The sequence below is a fragment of the Saccoglossus kowalevskii genome, chromosome 4 (assembly GCF_978046115.1).
Source record: "Saccoglossus kowalevskii chromosome 4, keSacKowa6.1, whole genome shotgun sequence".
Classification (NCBI taxonomy): domain Eukaryota; kingdom Metazoa; phylum Hemichordata; class Enteropneusta; family Harrimaniidae; genus Saccoglossus; species Saccoglossus kowalevskii.
Genome location: NC_140644.1, coordinates 37,829,094 through 37,846,060, shown reverse-complemented (window position 1 = coordinate 37,846,060; position 16,967 = coordinate 37,829,094). Strand labels below are relative to the sequence as shown.

General features: G+C 34.6%; 1 protein-coding gene across 1 annotated transcript; it reads right to left on the bottom strand.

The window, feature by feature from the left end:
* Positions 1 to 16,064: 16,064 nt before the first annotated feature.
* Positions 16,065 to 16,766, bottom strand: LOC102806029 (carbohydrate sulfotransferase 1-like). Its single transcript, XM_006812659.1, has one exon. The coding sequence runs from the start codon at positions 16,764 to 16,766 to the stop codon at positions 16,065 to 16,067; it is 702 nt and encodes a 233-aa protein (XP_006812722.1).
* Between the last annotated feature and the right edge of the window lie 201 nt (positions 16,767 to 16,967).

Sequence of the window (16,967 nt, the reverse complement as noted above, 5' to 3'; positions counted from 1 at the left end):
TGCTCACTAATTACCCAATTTGTATAAATTAACCAATGTATAGGTGCTCCACATATAATTTGAGTACCACTCATCAACTTTCAATAAAACTAGCTACATATGTGCTTTTGAATAATCCCCAGAGCTGATTACTTCAGGGTGGAAATCCATTAAATAGTCTTCATTAAATTGTTATACCATAGCTACTTGAAACCACCCTGGCTTGCAGTTACATTTTTAAATGCCACATTTGCTCTATTAGAAGCACATGTACTTACTGTAAATAGCAATGAAAAGACAAGTCTATTTAAACAAAATAAGACAATTCAATGATTTTGCATGCAATAAACACAATTTCTGCATTATGAGTATTGAAGATGTGTTTGCAATATAAATATAGTAAATACAGTATTCCTTATTTGTACTCCATGCCTCCAATACATTCAGCACACGTGCATCATCTTGTGTTTTTCTGTCAGGATAAAATTTATATTTACTCTAGTATTTGTATTTATATGCATTACCTCATATTTATACACAAATACTGTGTGTTTAACTTCAGCTGTAGTGCTGCCTGTGTTTATGCATATAAGATGTAGGCATACAAAGCTTGTTTCTGTGATATCTTTAAAACATCAGTACTAGTCACAAATATTAAACTACACAATTTCCATACTAATTAAACCATTTGTAAAAGACATAAACGTTTGCATATTTAGTTAAAACTATTATACCTCATCATTTCACTTATTTCTAATATTATTTCAGATGATAAAGTAAATGAAAAGCCACAGTTTGGAAAAATCAAGTCTTTTGAGACATTCAAACGAGAAAAAACACCAACAGCTTTTCGGAAAATATCATCCAAAAGGGAGAAAAGGAAAAAGAAGTGTGAGTTGAAGCCTAGGTAGGGTAAGCGGCTACCAATTGAAATAGAGAGAGATGCTAATTATTATTCAATTCTTGAACATGGATTGAACAAATTAAAATCTTTCAAAAGAAGTGACATCCAGGAAGACCATGATGCAATATCAAAGTTAAACATTTCTAGAAACCAGCTATTTGATTGTGTCAAAAGAGGACTCAAGGCAAATCATTCGGTCCGTTTAACAAACTCTCTGTTAAATTCACTGATGATGAGGGCTCTTCGATGGCGCTGTTGATGAAGGTGGCCCAATGCGGGAAATGTTGACTTTGACTATGAACCATATTGTAGGATCCCATCTTTTAGATGGTACTTCAACTACAAACGTTCTTAGATGCATTAGTAAATCTCTTTATGGAAATGAATATTATTTGGTAGGCCAAATAATTGCTATGTCATTGGTTCATTGAGGTCCTGCACCCCGCTGTTTTGCAGACCATTTGTTCAATGTAATAGTACATGGAACTGAGTCAGTAAAACCTACAACAGAAGATCTTCCTGTAGGTTCTGCAGTGAAAGAAGATTTGCTCAAACTGAGGAATGTTAATGTTGAAGAAGCAAACAGTGTTATAAGCGGAACGTTAGAAAATCTACTAGAACTTGCAGGTATATGGAAGCACATTCAAAGTGAAGATGACAAGGAAAACGTTATTCGGGACACTATCAAATGGTATCTATTTGGGAGAACAAAAACAGCTCTAGACCAATTCAAGAATGGTCTCTCTACCTTTGGTGTATTGGCAGCAATACAAGAGTATCCCTCTGTCGTCAAGCCAACATTTTGTTATGAGGCTGTACCACTCACTGCTGCGACATTTGCAATATCCGTGAAGGTTGTAATTACAAGAAGTGAAATTGGATCAAACGCATATAATGTAGAAAGCAGAGTACTTGCCCACTGGGCAGATTTTCCACAAGATGTTGAAGAAAGTGAATCTCAGCTAACTCTCGCCCAAATTCTTATGTTCAGCACAGGCTGTTGTGAGTTTGCTTTCGGTTTGCAACTGGAAGTACTATTCCTTCATGAAAAAGAAGCAAATTAAATGCATTCAAAGTTTCCAAAAGACCAATACTTGTGCTGGTATTCTTAGCTTACCAGTTGGTTACAATACATACGATGAATTCAAGAATGCTATGGAATTTGGTATTGCAAACGCCAAAGGTTTTGGTTATGCCTAATATATTTACATGTAGTGTACATGGTAAAACATATAGTTATATTGTATATTTGTTATAGTAGTTAGTAGTTAAATGTTATATTTCAAGAGTCCATGTTATATCTTTTTGTTGGTTTACATAGACCTTTATTTTAAGTGATAGACCGAAAATGTTATTTGTTAACACTTTGATTGTGCCTTTATTCAATTACATAATTACAGTTGCACATGTTTACGGGTTTGTGTCTTAGTATACAAATACATGTATATTAAGTATTCACTGCTTGAATAAAACATTGTCTTTAGTGTGTGGGCAAACAACCTTTCTTATTTTCTTTTGGTAAAATAATTGTAAACACATGTCAGTGGAAAGAGTGGAATGACACCAATATAAACAAATTATGTGCTTTCTGAAATACGATTCACCTTCCATGATGATCACTACATGTCCTACAGTTGAAGTATATGATCATATAATCAGGTTTGCATGTAGTAGATAATGTATACACTATGATGTTAAGACATCATCATCTAACATTTATAAAGTGGGAATTATGTGGATGCATATTTCTCGTACACAATGAATTCATGATTCATGCTAAAACTCATTATTAAATAAAACGTGTTAATAATGATTGAGGAGACTTAATCTCTTCCTCAACACATATAAAAATATAAATGTATGGTGATTCAGATACACAAAATGGTATATCTGTATAAACTATGAAACATAACGTTCTATGTAAACTACAAAATCAAATTCCATTATATGCACAGTGAACTAAATGTTTATACAATTCTAGTACTTTTTTCCAGTCATTAGGTTTAGCAAAATTACATGTGTTTACTACATATTGAAAATGTTCCTGGTATTCACAGTCTTCCTCCACATCAATAATCTGGGTATTTGTATACTCTATCTCTGTATCTTGCACAGGTAGTGCCAAGTGTTCTGCTCCCATGTGGTATTAAGGCAAATAATATAGTGAATCTGGTCTTCCGCTTACAGTGTCGTTCCTTGACCTTCTAACGTAGTGTGTATTCCAGTGCTGTAATACATGATCAAAATCTGTGTGAAGCAAACTTGCGAAGCAAAACCACAAACACTCTTTTTGTAATTTGCTGTTGATAATTCGTTGAGCCTACAAGTCTTTGAACAGATTAATCCACCATGTAGAGCGATTTCTTCTTAAGAAGAACCACCATCCTTCACTTCTTTGATTATGCTGAGATGTAACGTATCTTGAGAATCGGCATCATCTCTGAAAAAGCGATGAATGGCAGCCACTGTGCCATTCTCAGTGTCTAGGTCGGTATCTAGTTGTATTTGATATCCACTGAACATCCTAACTGCATCCACATAATACCTGGCTATATTGTCTGGTAAATTATTGGAACGTGTAACAACGAGCCATAGCATTTTTCTACTGTAACACTCTTCTTTTAAATCGGTGTGCTTTTCGCAAATCTGTACCTTCGGAGTCGAACTCGCACAGGAGTTCCTGCACTACAATTCGTGGAACTCGGATACCTTGCAGCTGAAGTGTATGCCATACTGTTCTGTATCCGCCAATACAATCAGGGCCGTCTAACATTTGTGCAATTGTTCTTCTTATAAAATTTATATCGTAGTCGGGGGTTCTTCTCCTCACTTATATTGTACTTTTGAACTAAATTTTGAAAGTAATGTTTTTAGAAAAATTCATTGTGTGTTTTAATCGTAGGTTAATCGACGGTATGTTTATAGATTCAGTCACCTCAGACGGAACAAATTTCACTTGGTGCCACAGTGGTAACACCTCCTTTGTTGTAGAAGTAACACACGTGATTAGAAACAATATATTAACAAACAAGTGTGAACTGTCTCGACTGAAATGTGGATCAAGTTCAAGGGCAGCCTCTTACACTAATAATGTAAAATATGATGTAACTTCGCTCTGTCATTGAACAACTAGATTTTGTTAGGTTTTTGAAATGTCACAAAAAAGACGTACAAGAAGAGTGATGTATTGGAGCTAAGCACGTCTGGGGTACATCACTCGTCAAGCCTCGACTGTATTTGTCGTTGATGGCGGGCTCATGACGCGTGAGTAATTGTACTTAATGAGCAATTTGAAAACAAACTATATACGAATCTGGACTAATTTTATTTATTTCTCTAGTCCTCAATGGAAACTGTCAATGCTCAACTTAAAATAATAGCTAATACCTATTTTAAATTGTAAACGGTTATGCACACTGTGTACGGATAAATATTATAATGCACTACCCGGACAACGTCAAAATAAATGTAATTTACAATGGGCATAATCTGCGTACAGGACGTGGAAGAACACAAGAATACGCAATTTACTATTAACGTAAAGATTTACCCAGCTGTATATGCCGTTTCAGTTTCGATGTAAATTGGCGTGTATTTCAGCATTTATGTTTCTTCTGTCAAATTTAATCAGCGGTTATTTAGAAGTATACGTTATCAACGTTGAACGTAAATCTGCGTTTTTTTCAGAAATGCCTAAATCTAATATTGCGGTGTAAGTTGTAATCCATTCACAATTCTGAGAGCATATTTTTATAGATCACATAGCACCTATGCATGGACCAAGTATTCAAAAATACAATGCAGCATTATTGGATCCTTTAAGTAGGCGCCATTGAATTCTCTTTTTCGTAAAGAATATAACGAGAGTTAAAATTGATCTTGATGTCAGTGGGTATATAATCTATCCCCACTATCGAACGTAGCATTATCCGAAGCTATTGTCTAAATCAATAACTGATATATAGCACCTTTCTCAAATGTTAAAGACAACTTGATCTGTTTTACAGTGCAAAGTGACATTCGGTGATTCTGTTTCTTCATAGACATATTACAGATCCATATCATCAATTTTTTTAAATACAGTTATAAATAATGTTGAGCTTTTGATTCAAAATTCAATAGAACTGCTGGCGCAATTCATCTACATTTTTCAGCGGTGGTGGATTTGATCATTTAAATCCGCAATTGTAGATAACCCTGCTTCCGACAAGCAGTACAAGTCAAAAGAAAGCTTGGTAACAAGATGTAAAACGAGATGTTATTGAACATAGGATCATAGAAAAGCACTCCTGGTGTTGAATTGTGGTTAAATTACGCAGACTTACATGCATTAGGCTACTCACGCTAAATGAATAGCAAGTAGTTATTATCAAAGAAATTAATGGCAACAAATTATTAACTGTAATCCGAATTTCCGATTTGTTTGAGATAAATGTCTGCAAGAAAAAAACTTGGTAAGTTAACGAGAGAATCTGTAATCTAAAGGCAGTTACACGCTATACTAGGTGCAAGAGACCCTGTTCGCCGTATTTGACAGGTTGGTAGATGATATCTTTTGCAACCCGGCCTTGCCAGACGAAATTATTAAATACTCATAGGCCGATAACTGTGATTTCATTTGTCTAGAACTTGGCAGTTCAAGACCACGCGTTCCATTTTCATGACGCATTTTACTGAGGAACAGTTTGATACACAGTGAATGAAGTTGTGCAGACAGGGAACAATCCTGAAGTATACCACGCTTAAATTCGAGAGGCGAATTGAGGGCGTCATTAACTTTCACTAAGTCCTGCTTGTTTGTATACAATGTCATAATGCACTAAAAATAGTCGCCAAATCCAAACGCCTGTAAGGTGCTCAGTAAATAATTAGGATGAATACGATCAAATATTTGTTCGTGATCAAGTGAAAGAATTGCGAGTGGAATATTATGCTGGTTGGCATAACTAATTACGTCGTGTAATAAATTAAAGTCTTAAAAAATATTCTGTTCTGGCTTTGAATAACTTAGATCTATGTAAATTACTTCCCCGAGAACACAACGCAGCCACAGAGACAATGTTTTTGTAAGATATGTGTTAACACTGCACAGAAGTGAGACCGGTCTCCAATGTTTTTATCAAGTTTGAATTAACCATTTTTTGTAATAGCGACATGACAGCTTTGCAACAAGATAGTGGTAATTTACCTGCATTAAAATAGGTGAGAATACGTTAAACAAAGCATGTCCACAAAAACGACCAGAAGGTTTTCCAGAACTCACCCGGGGGCCATAAATACCAGGCGATGCATTATTATTTCATTTATTAACAGCTACGGTAATTTCCGTAGTATTTCTACTCGAGTCACTAATTTGAGGTTAGCCATATGCAATTTTATTTTGCGCTTCCATGGAATCCGGGGCTGGCGTATACAAGTGTGAATAGAAAGCTTTAACAATGTCAGTTTTTCATGGTTTTCCGTGAGTTTTCTTATCTTAGGGCAATTGTTCAATATAGATGCCTTCTTCTGCAGTGTTCATATACAGTGAGTCAATGACAGTCAATGACGCAAGTTGTGTCATAATTTTTTTTTCTTCTCTTTATGACGTTCGAGGTCGAAACAAAGATGGTAACCGTGTGAATAAGTTTCTGTAGTAGTAATTTGTTATTGATGCGAATTTCTACATTCATATTTGCACCAGAGGATCGGCTGTTCTCGAGATTACACAGTTCATTTTCGAGAATATTGCTAGATTTTTTAAGTGGTGTCTCTTTGAAACTGCTGTACTGTTGCAAAAAAAAGTTAGTTTGATTTTCAGTTTGTAACTAGTCATATTTACATTGCACTTGTTGTTTCCATTAAATTGATATTACCTCATGGTATTGTTCGTCATCGATGGTTGAGTATTGAGGCACCAGATGGAATTGTGAGTATTTATTGATGACGCGAAAGTTCCAAATCGACTGGTGTGTTCTCCGATTTCTGCAAGTTGAATCAGATTGGCCACATTTTTAGAAGGTCGGGAATGTAGACACGATCTAGTCGTCCTGCACTGTTGTTTTTTGACCAATTGACACTTACCATAGAAAAGACGCCACGCATAAATAAATTTGTACCGTTTCGAAAAAAAGTCAATAAATGTTGCATTAAGTCTATCATGGGCGGGATCGATTTTGTGGCATAAGTATAAAACCAAAATGGCGAGCAAAGGGGGTGACGAATCATGACAATTGTTTCATACATTTTGCGTCATATAGGCACTAAATATCATATTTGAGGGCATTTTGCTTGAAGGTTCTGAATAAGAAGATTTTCAGCTGTTTTTTTTCCTTTTTTGAGAGAGAAAACATGGCGGAACAAGTCACTTGAGCATTTAAGTTTTTACACACGAGTTGTACTACATGCCATAAAAATCTGACCTACACCCTCAAAAGGTATTGAAATGACCACTAAATGTTTACTATCTAACCAACATGGTTGCCCAACCAATTGACCAAGAACAACTCCAAATCTCTTATGCACCAGTTCACATTACGTACTATAAATATAGATTCCCAGACTATTCTGTTTAACGTTATTTTTTTCAAAGGCGTCGACAAAATAAAAGTTACAAAACAATAAAGACCGTAACCACTGCGTAGGTGAAACCACCAAACTTATATATATCTTGGTAGATCCTGGTTTAAGTTTCGAAAAATATTATATTTTCAATATTGTGTTTGTTTATGGCCACATGACCTTCAAAAACAATACGACTGTTAAATTTGTAACATGAAGAAAATTAAAAATGGCGGCTCCACTATGATGCCAATGACCCCGAAAGTCATGTCATCGTGAAAAGAAGGTCATGAAGTTCTACCCCGTATTTCTAATTTGTCCCATTGTTTTATTTAGTTTTCTTGAGCAAGCGATTCATATTTTCAACATTATGCGATCTTATAGTTATGCAGTCCGTTTTTTGTGCAACAACAGTGAAAAGGTGCCTCATATTTCAGTTAAAATGTAAAATACGGAAATGAAGCTTACGTCTCATAGAATCCATGCCACATACCTCAACTCAGTGACGATGGCCGAAAGGATGTCATTTTCGATCGTTCACATCGATGTTCTCCAGAAACAAACAAAAATAAGACAACTGTGAATTCTCACTTAAGGGGCGTGTTTAGCACATTTGTTTAGCCTAACAACTCAGTAATTTGGAACCTCGGCATAAAAACATGACATCGGTTGCTGTTTTGTTGTTGTTATAACTCGTTTTAACTAGGGTTTACCATGACCATGTGAAGTTTTTCGACTTCCCACTTGATAACCTTTAGTGACGTAACTAATTATATCCCGCGACTATGCAAAGGGGCAGTATTTTTGTCATATCGCAAACAGTTCTTATCTCCCATTTGAGGTTAATTGTTTATCATAACGGTGTATTTGTTTTTCGTCCGTATATTCTAGGCTCAGTTTACTTCAGTTCAGGACTTCAGTATGCCGCGAGTTTCAGAAGGGCAAACAAAAAACGACAACGTTCCGAGTCGTCGGCAAATTCTATAACCCCGGCAGTGATTGCGCTCATGCCAGTGATTGCGCTCAGAATGCTATGGAAACCGCGATGGCATATATTGGGTAAGTCCCCATAATTTGCTCAAGTGTATTGAGAAGAAATTGTCGCCGATGTTTCGCGGAATCGATACAAAAAACTAAATTACGTGTACACTAAATTAAGTGGTTTTCCGTCTACTATGCATGAATAGATAGACTGCTTACCGGCATAACAACAAACACACCGATGTGCAGGACTCTACATTTTATCCACGAATTTACGAAATTATTTACATATAGGCCTACTTTACCTTCTACGTTACAGGTATGACTTACAAGTATGACGGCAAATGTTTTTGCTGACAATGGTAAACATGAGATTGAAAAGATAAATTCCTTCACAAGAAAAATCAGGTTTATGGTTTATACATCGTGGTGGTGAGAATTAAAAGTACTGTATGTTCGCCGTTAACGTAATTTTCTATAAATATGACGTGTTTTGTTGGTTTCTATGTTCATGTAAGCATCTTGGAATAAAAACATTGGCAATTAAAATAGAGCTGTGAACATTTCATCGATTTACGCGAGGATGTGTTTCTTTTGTTTAACGCAGAAAAAAAAATAACCCAAAGACAGCGACGTGCGTAGTTATCTCCCAGGTAATGAGAGGTAAATAGTTAGACAGTCATTTCAGGGGTACTTCTTTATTGTAAATGTTTTGTTCATTTCGCCAATTTTCATAGACTTGTCCGTCGTCATGTAGCTATTTTTTTATAGTACAAGTATTTTGAATGAACCTTCGCCCCCCAAATAACATAATATTAGATATCAAATTTATCATGGATTTTTTTTTATTCACAACGGTTATACTTGTAAATAATTTGCATTGTAGGTAGCTGAAATATTTCTGGAACATTGAAGACAAATAAATATAAATGTTGTTATTTCTTTTTTATTTGGTAGAAAGAGTCCTGTTCTGCATTGGAATTAATGCAAATCTGATGATAGAAGATACACTGCGATTTTTATGTACTCGCCATTGATAACATTGCTTTACATGTAACTTGTATTGACATTTTCTTGAATTTTTTGGTTATTGTATTACTGTGGCAATAAAACATATACTGATGTGTTAGTTTTGTGCCTCTGTTTTTAGTTGTGAATGTGACTTCAGACATCAGACAAAGAATGTTTGAATGACAAATTATAAATTCTGAATTAGTCTGTATTTTCTTAGGTTTAGCAAAAGAAGACATTTTCATGACATGTAAAAAGGGAGAGGGTCATCAATTCACCAGATTGAATTTACCTGCCAACATATCCTCAAGCAATTGCAATTTATTTTTCTATGGAGCAGATAAGAATGTGAAAGCTAAACATATAACGAATCCAAGTACAAAATATGAATTGTTTCAGGACTGTATGTAAAATCTATTGACATAATTGTGTTCAATCACTTAGTAAATGTCAGACAAATCTTTTACTCTGTGTGACAGTCGCCACGCTTGTATCCTTTCTACATGTTTTACAGTGTCGTTTTTTTAATTCCACTGTCCCCGCTCAATTTCTTTGACTCGTATTTTGGCCCCTCTTCATATTCGAAGTGGTCTAGTTTCGAAAGTTCGTTTTGTTTACGTTTGTCTGTCTATCTGTGCTTTGTAGTCAGCATTATGAATTCTGGCATGTTGTGTTGTCGACATTTCCATGTCATTAAAAAACTTTGAATTGAATTTCATCAACCCACTGTTGAAGTGTGCTATTGCTAAACAAAATCCTAGAATAATTTCATTTGCGCCGTGGTTTTGCTCTTTTGATAATTATCTCAAAATTTATTCTGATTCTGCATGTAGCAGTTCGCAGAATATGACAACTTGTCAATGATTGGTCGAAGCACACTAATCACTGTCCCCGGTATTGGTATTTTTATAGGTCGGTATGTGTCTGTTTCCAAAACTTTGTCGTTCTTCCAATTACATCAACTAATAGGTCCAGTTGGACAGTCGTCATGTATTGGTTTCTCAAATGTACTCGAGTAATGCTTGAGAAATGCCCTGGTGGCTCTCTGCATTTCTGGAACATTGCCTACAATAAAATAAAAATAATCAAATTTATTCAATATTTATATAATAACCCATGTGTATTTCCCAACTATAAGATAATCAAGGTCTTTCTATATTATAAATTCCAGAACATGACACATACTTGTAGTTTAGAATAACAATAAAAAGAACATGCAGGTTTGACAATAAACTGGTAATAATCACTTTCGTTTCCTAGGATGGCGATACCATAGAATACCTGAAATGCGTTGATCATTTTCTTTGTTAACAGTCTTCTTCAAGTTAATGATTTTCTATCATCAACTTTAGTTCCTGGAAGGTAAAAAATTACATTACCGAATGAAATAGTTTCAATAGATGCTCCTATGTCATACACACAACCTGAGTCTGTGATTTGATTGTATTTTTATTCAGCTCGGAGATGTGTATATTACACCCCCATAAAAAGATGCCTGATATTACTGTCAGACAAAAATGTAATCTGAAATACAATCAATCGCATTAGAATATGATCTTATTAGACATTTTATTTATGTATTATTATTTTCATATTTATATTATTTTTTTTCGCAAGTGTAATTATTTCATTAGTTTGATCATAAAACCCAATAGATCTGATAAACCTCAAAAACGTAAACTACAACAACCATTCACAAAAAAAGTTTGATACGACATGCAAACACATGTCCTCATCACAGTATACATGGCCTGCTCTGGTTGGTTGACTAGTTATTTGAGATCTCGTCTTATGGAGGTTGGTCAGATTTATGGTGTTTGGGGATAAGACTAGAATTAGAAATAATTATACTTGCGAAAAAAAGTATATGTAAAAATTAATAAAAAATAATTTTTAAAATGCCCAATAGGACCTTACATTTTGACATGAATGTAGGAGAGACAGAGAGAGGAATTAAGTTCACCTTTCTTTGTTTGCCATAAGTTGTTGAGATAAGTGCCCATCCTTTTTGGATGTGTCCAAGACACTCTTATTTCGTTATTACAATTCCTTTATCTATATACGTGTCTCTAGCGGCCCTGTATGCAGATGAATCGCCATCACCAATGTACGTTGTATACCTACAATTGATAGCCACGTATATATAGGTTATTAGCTGCAGAAAGCAAGACTTATTACAAGAGTGTTTTACAAACACACAAAATAAAAATTACAGCAATTCACAAATTCAGCAAACAATCCTTGCAAAAAAAAAACACACCCAATGACAGACATAATAGCCAATCAATTGATTAACCTTCCATTACTCTTATATTCCAGCAAAACACCATCAAGAGTAAAAAGTTGTTGGACTATTTTAAAATGACATTTTGTTCACATACATACCTCATGTTGTATTTTTCCTGAGATCTTTATAATAAAACAACGGCCCAATCCTCCAACATCCGCTTTGCTGACCCAACATGGTTCATCCTACAGTTGGGTTTATGCTCCTATTACCACTGCATATATCCATGTAAATCGGTTTGTCATCTCACTTGCTACATTGTGGACATGTTGCACACATGTGGTGTTTGTCCGAAACTTTACCTGAAATATACGTTTTTTTTAAAAAACAGGTCAGACAATAAATAAAACGTACGGACGATTTTTATCACCAACTTATAAATTATTCGGCAATTTGAATTTATTTTGCCTGTGGAACATCATCCCACAACTTTCGGTTTGAATCTGATCGTAAATTAAACATACCGAGAAATATGTGAATCTATAAATTATGTAATTTAGGGTTGGTTGATGATGTCTACGTTATGAAAATCTTATAAGTCAAATCAGACTTACGAAAATTTCTTCGTTTAATGCAATTTGACAACTTATATGTACTTCAAATTTCAAAATTGGTATTCTACGCTTCTAAATGCAATCTACTTAACCAGTTGTGACTAGTACATTCAACAATTATTTAAAGGAATCCCTCTGTATGTATTTTTCTATTTTTGATTTATTGTACCAAAGACCTAAGGCCATTGTACTAAATAAAATTCATATCATATCATTTTGCCTGTTTAACATATAAACGTTGGCGATTGAATACAAGATTGAGAAATCATCATGAAAAGATTTTTGATTTTGAAGTGCGAACACACAACAGCTTGGCCCGACAAGTAAAAACGTTTCAGCCCATGTGATTGGCGTGCGCCAAGTGACAAAATAAGATCCAACCAAAATATTTGTTATAGGAATAAACTTTCGCTTTGGTGAAATTACCACTCGGACATCAGGGTCTTGAAAACGGTGGCATGATTTTGACGACTAATGTTATTTTTTTTCAATGTAATTTTAATGTTTTTGCACGATTTCACTGTAAATTAGTTGGCCGAAGCCTTAGGCGATAATCATTCAACACAAGTTATCGGCGGCGCCACAACAGGAAATGATATCGAAACCACAACAGGAAATGAAACATATGCATATACATGTACATGTATACATGTATAATTCGTTAACAAAGACTGTAATTTTTATTCATCTCATTGGAATTTGTAACCATGTTGGATTTATTTCACATTCTTTGTTATACTTTTCATACAAAATATATACTACGAAATGATTTACCTGTATCTAAAGACACCATCTATCACTACACCATGTAACCTACCATCAACGGTTACTGCGAAGTTTGCAGTTTCCTCATCATTTTCAATTTCTTCCATTTCAATTTCAGAGCACGCAATTCGCGGGCCGCGTCCTGAAATTCGTCTTCTAATAATTTCTCGGCTGAACCTTCAATATATTTTTGGAAAGGTGGCCCTGTTACAGGTGCTTGCAATCCAAAATAACAGTTGGGAATTAATTTCTTGAAATGTGCAACATCTTCTATTTCCAATCTTCGTTTTGTAGACATATAGTTGGAAGAATGGCGTCATAATAGAGGGGATGATAAACTGTCGGTGCCGTTTGCTCCCAGCGCACGTAAAAAAACAGCATATTTTCGTAAGAGCAGTGGATTACCGAGGGATGACTATATATAATCAGAATAAGAAATGTTGTGTGAGAGTATTGTCTGTCAATCGTCCCGTAACCTGTTTACGTGTATAATGACACGTACGAGTGAGTAAAAATGACAATGTTCGTTGTAAAATCGCAAATAAATAAATTATGATTCATATGGCATTTTTTTGTCGTCATTGTTAATGCAACGTGTGCTAAAATCCGTATATCCAATTTATATTAGAGACTTAAATATCAAAGTGTGATATTTGTTCTTCGTTTTAAAGATTAGAGTGGGTTTTTTTTTTAAACAGAAGAACGAAGAAATAAGAATATATATGCTATGATTAAACAGTATGAACGATGACTGCATGTAAATGTATCAAACTGTATGAAAGATGATTGCATGTAAATATATATATTTGAATATTAATGTGTAGTCTTTGTTCTTCCTTTTAAAGATAAGGGTGGGGGTTTCTTTAAACAGAAGAACGAAGAATATATATGTTATGATTAAACTGTATGAACGATGACTGCTTGTAAATATATTTATTTGAATATTAATGTGTGGTCTATGTTGTTCGTTCTTTGTTTTAAAGATTAGTATGGGTGTTACTTTAAACAGAAGAACGAAGAGCGAAGAATATATATGTCATGATTAAACAGTATGAACGTTCTTCGTTCTTTGTTCATCGGTTTAAACACACCCATCAAACACTTGACCTTTATTTTTAGATGAAAGAAAGCTGGGCCGACTTTTTGCTGTTCTGCTGCAGCCTTCATTTGTATATTGGATTTCGAGATATCTACCCAGCCCGTGTCCATTTCGCTCGGCTACTGAAAATGTTCTTCTCTATAACATTGTTCAACATCGACATATCAATCAAACGCAACTCGCCGTTTCATATAAATCACCTCTTTTTTTATTAGTTTCGTCAGATGACAATTTTATATTTTCTTACGCGAAGCCGATACAGGAATACCGTGAAACTCGTCGATACATGCGTTCTCACAGATGTTGTAGTCTGACTCTTCCGATTCACTAACCTGGCGACCTGGTTCATGGCTGTCGTGACTATCTTTTTGTTCTCTGTTACCTTCCTCCTGGAATTGTTTTATCAGATCGTCTTCTTGGCAATGCCACGCACCTCGCATTGTTTCTTTTCACATTGACGTTGTTATTCTCTTGATGTTCTATTTTTTCTATCACGTTTTCTCTTTGAGGTAAACAACATGTGTCTTTTTGAAAGGTGCAGAGGAAGTGATCCTTTACGTAAAATTGGGAGGTTAAAAATAACAGCTCTTGTCAGCTATTATGACATTTAATTAAAAGCACTGCTATTTACATAGACTAACCAAGCATTTTTTAAAGTTACAGCAAAGGAAACATTATTTCAATTTGGTAGATTATTGTATTGAGCACAGCCATGACCACAGATGGCAGTTAATATTTAGAATTATTTCACACAGTGTTTTTATGAATATTTAATTCTGAAGGGTTTTTGAATTGTAAAAGCCACACTACAATTCTACCCACAAATTCATAGTAATTTATTCAACAAAATACGGACGAGAATAATTAGAGCATTATGACTATCCACAATGCACATATAATCCAAAATGAGGTAAACACATATGTTTCCTACAAGAAAGGCAAAGATGATTTCAACAAAAAGATATGTCTATCACAGAGTCTATTTGGGACATACAAATAAATGCCAAATACGGACATTATTACACAATTTATGTAGGCCATATACTTAGCAAATACAGGGTTGAAGCAGCATGTGTCCATGTTGGCAAATACTTGGTAAATACAGGCGTTTAGACTGCACATAATTACGCCAACTATTTACATGAATTTGTCATGTATTTAAAAGAGTGTAATATACACAATATTCAGTTTTATCTTCTATATTGATATGTGTCATAGAATATTGTTTTTTGTGTTTTTTTATAAAGTACTTTTTGACACTCTTATGTCAGTTAAAACAAAAGCTAAACTAATAAGAGTATTAAAACTGCACATTCACACATCCAAGCCTGAGCCGTGTAATGTGCTTGTTTTTGTTTTGTTTTTCGAATCTGATTCAATGTTTTCGAAAAATTTCAATTATAATTATAACATGATACTTGGAGTCCGAGAAGAAAAAATATCAAAAGCCATCACTTAACACCAACTGTCTGGTATGGTGGTTTGGAAATCAAACAAATAAATCCATTTCACATATGATTATTTCAATCGTGTTTCCTGTATTTAAACGCCCATCATGGTTTCTATGCCATAGACACATAGACAACGTCAGTCAAAGAAACACACAGTGATCATTCTTAAAGCAAATAGAAAGATACATATAGCATAATCGAACTGATATGCTGTATTGATTGGAACTTGGTGAAAACATTAAATATAAGTTTTATATGTGTATCAATCTACCCCATATATACAATTACATGAGTCAACTAATCCAGACAACATAACATTGTTTATAATGCTCTGTAATTGAACTATATCATTAATCGTAACTTTTAAAGTAGGATCTTATGACTTTGTTAAATGGAATACAGTTATTCGCCTAGATGGAACAGAGAACTAGAGAACCTATGGTAATCCTATCAACAAGGATTTTCTTCAAATTAATATAACTATGCATAGTAATCAGACGCTATCAACGTTATAAAGAAGATCGCCAACTAAAGACGTGGTATTATCCAATAACTGCTTTTCATTAGCAACTGAGATATAGCTGAACATTTTGAAGATGTCACTGGAACACACCTCTTGAATTCGTACTACTTCTTCCATTTTCAATTTGTGTCTCCATTGTTCACTGTTATCTGTCAGGTCATATTGTTCAAATTGTTCTCCATCACCAAAGATCGAATTCAAGACATCAAACCGCATTTTAAGTCCAATAAAATTATAAATCTTGGTAACTGTTTCTTTGCGTTTTCTCTCCAAGTCTTCATATCTTATCATCATATATTTATGTTTTAACCAGACCGGGTGCTCTAAGGGTGTGAAGTAATTAACTTTAAGCCAATGACAATAATCTGAGACAACTTCTTCCATTTTTGGATGGAGTTTAAATTCACCATAAATAACTTGGTTGAAGTGTTCATTTGGTGTGGTTATGTTAGTAAACCTCATTCTTGAAGCAGCCATGCCCCGTGGATCCCGAACAAGAAATATTATTCGAATATCATCACGTTTGATTAAATCTTCAGCTTCGAGTAATGAATATAGTCGACAAACTTTTATTAATCTATGCGATTTTGATAGACAAACTGATGTAATAACATCATTGTTTATAGGATGTGGTAAATAGTTTAAATATGTCCGCGTTAAATAATACTCCATTTTGTTCAAACTATGGAAAAAGTAGTTATATGCACTAAAATTGCAATTAAAGATATCGTGCATAAAATCTAAAAGTTCTTCCCTTATGGTACTTAGCTTCCAGATACTTTCCTCCATAATATGCCGGCCTCTGCCTCGCTGCACCATACCACCTGGTTCATGGACGCCAAAAACATCAGGATGTTTCGTTATATAACGTTC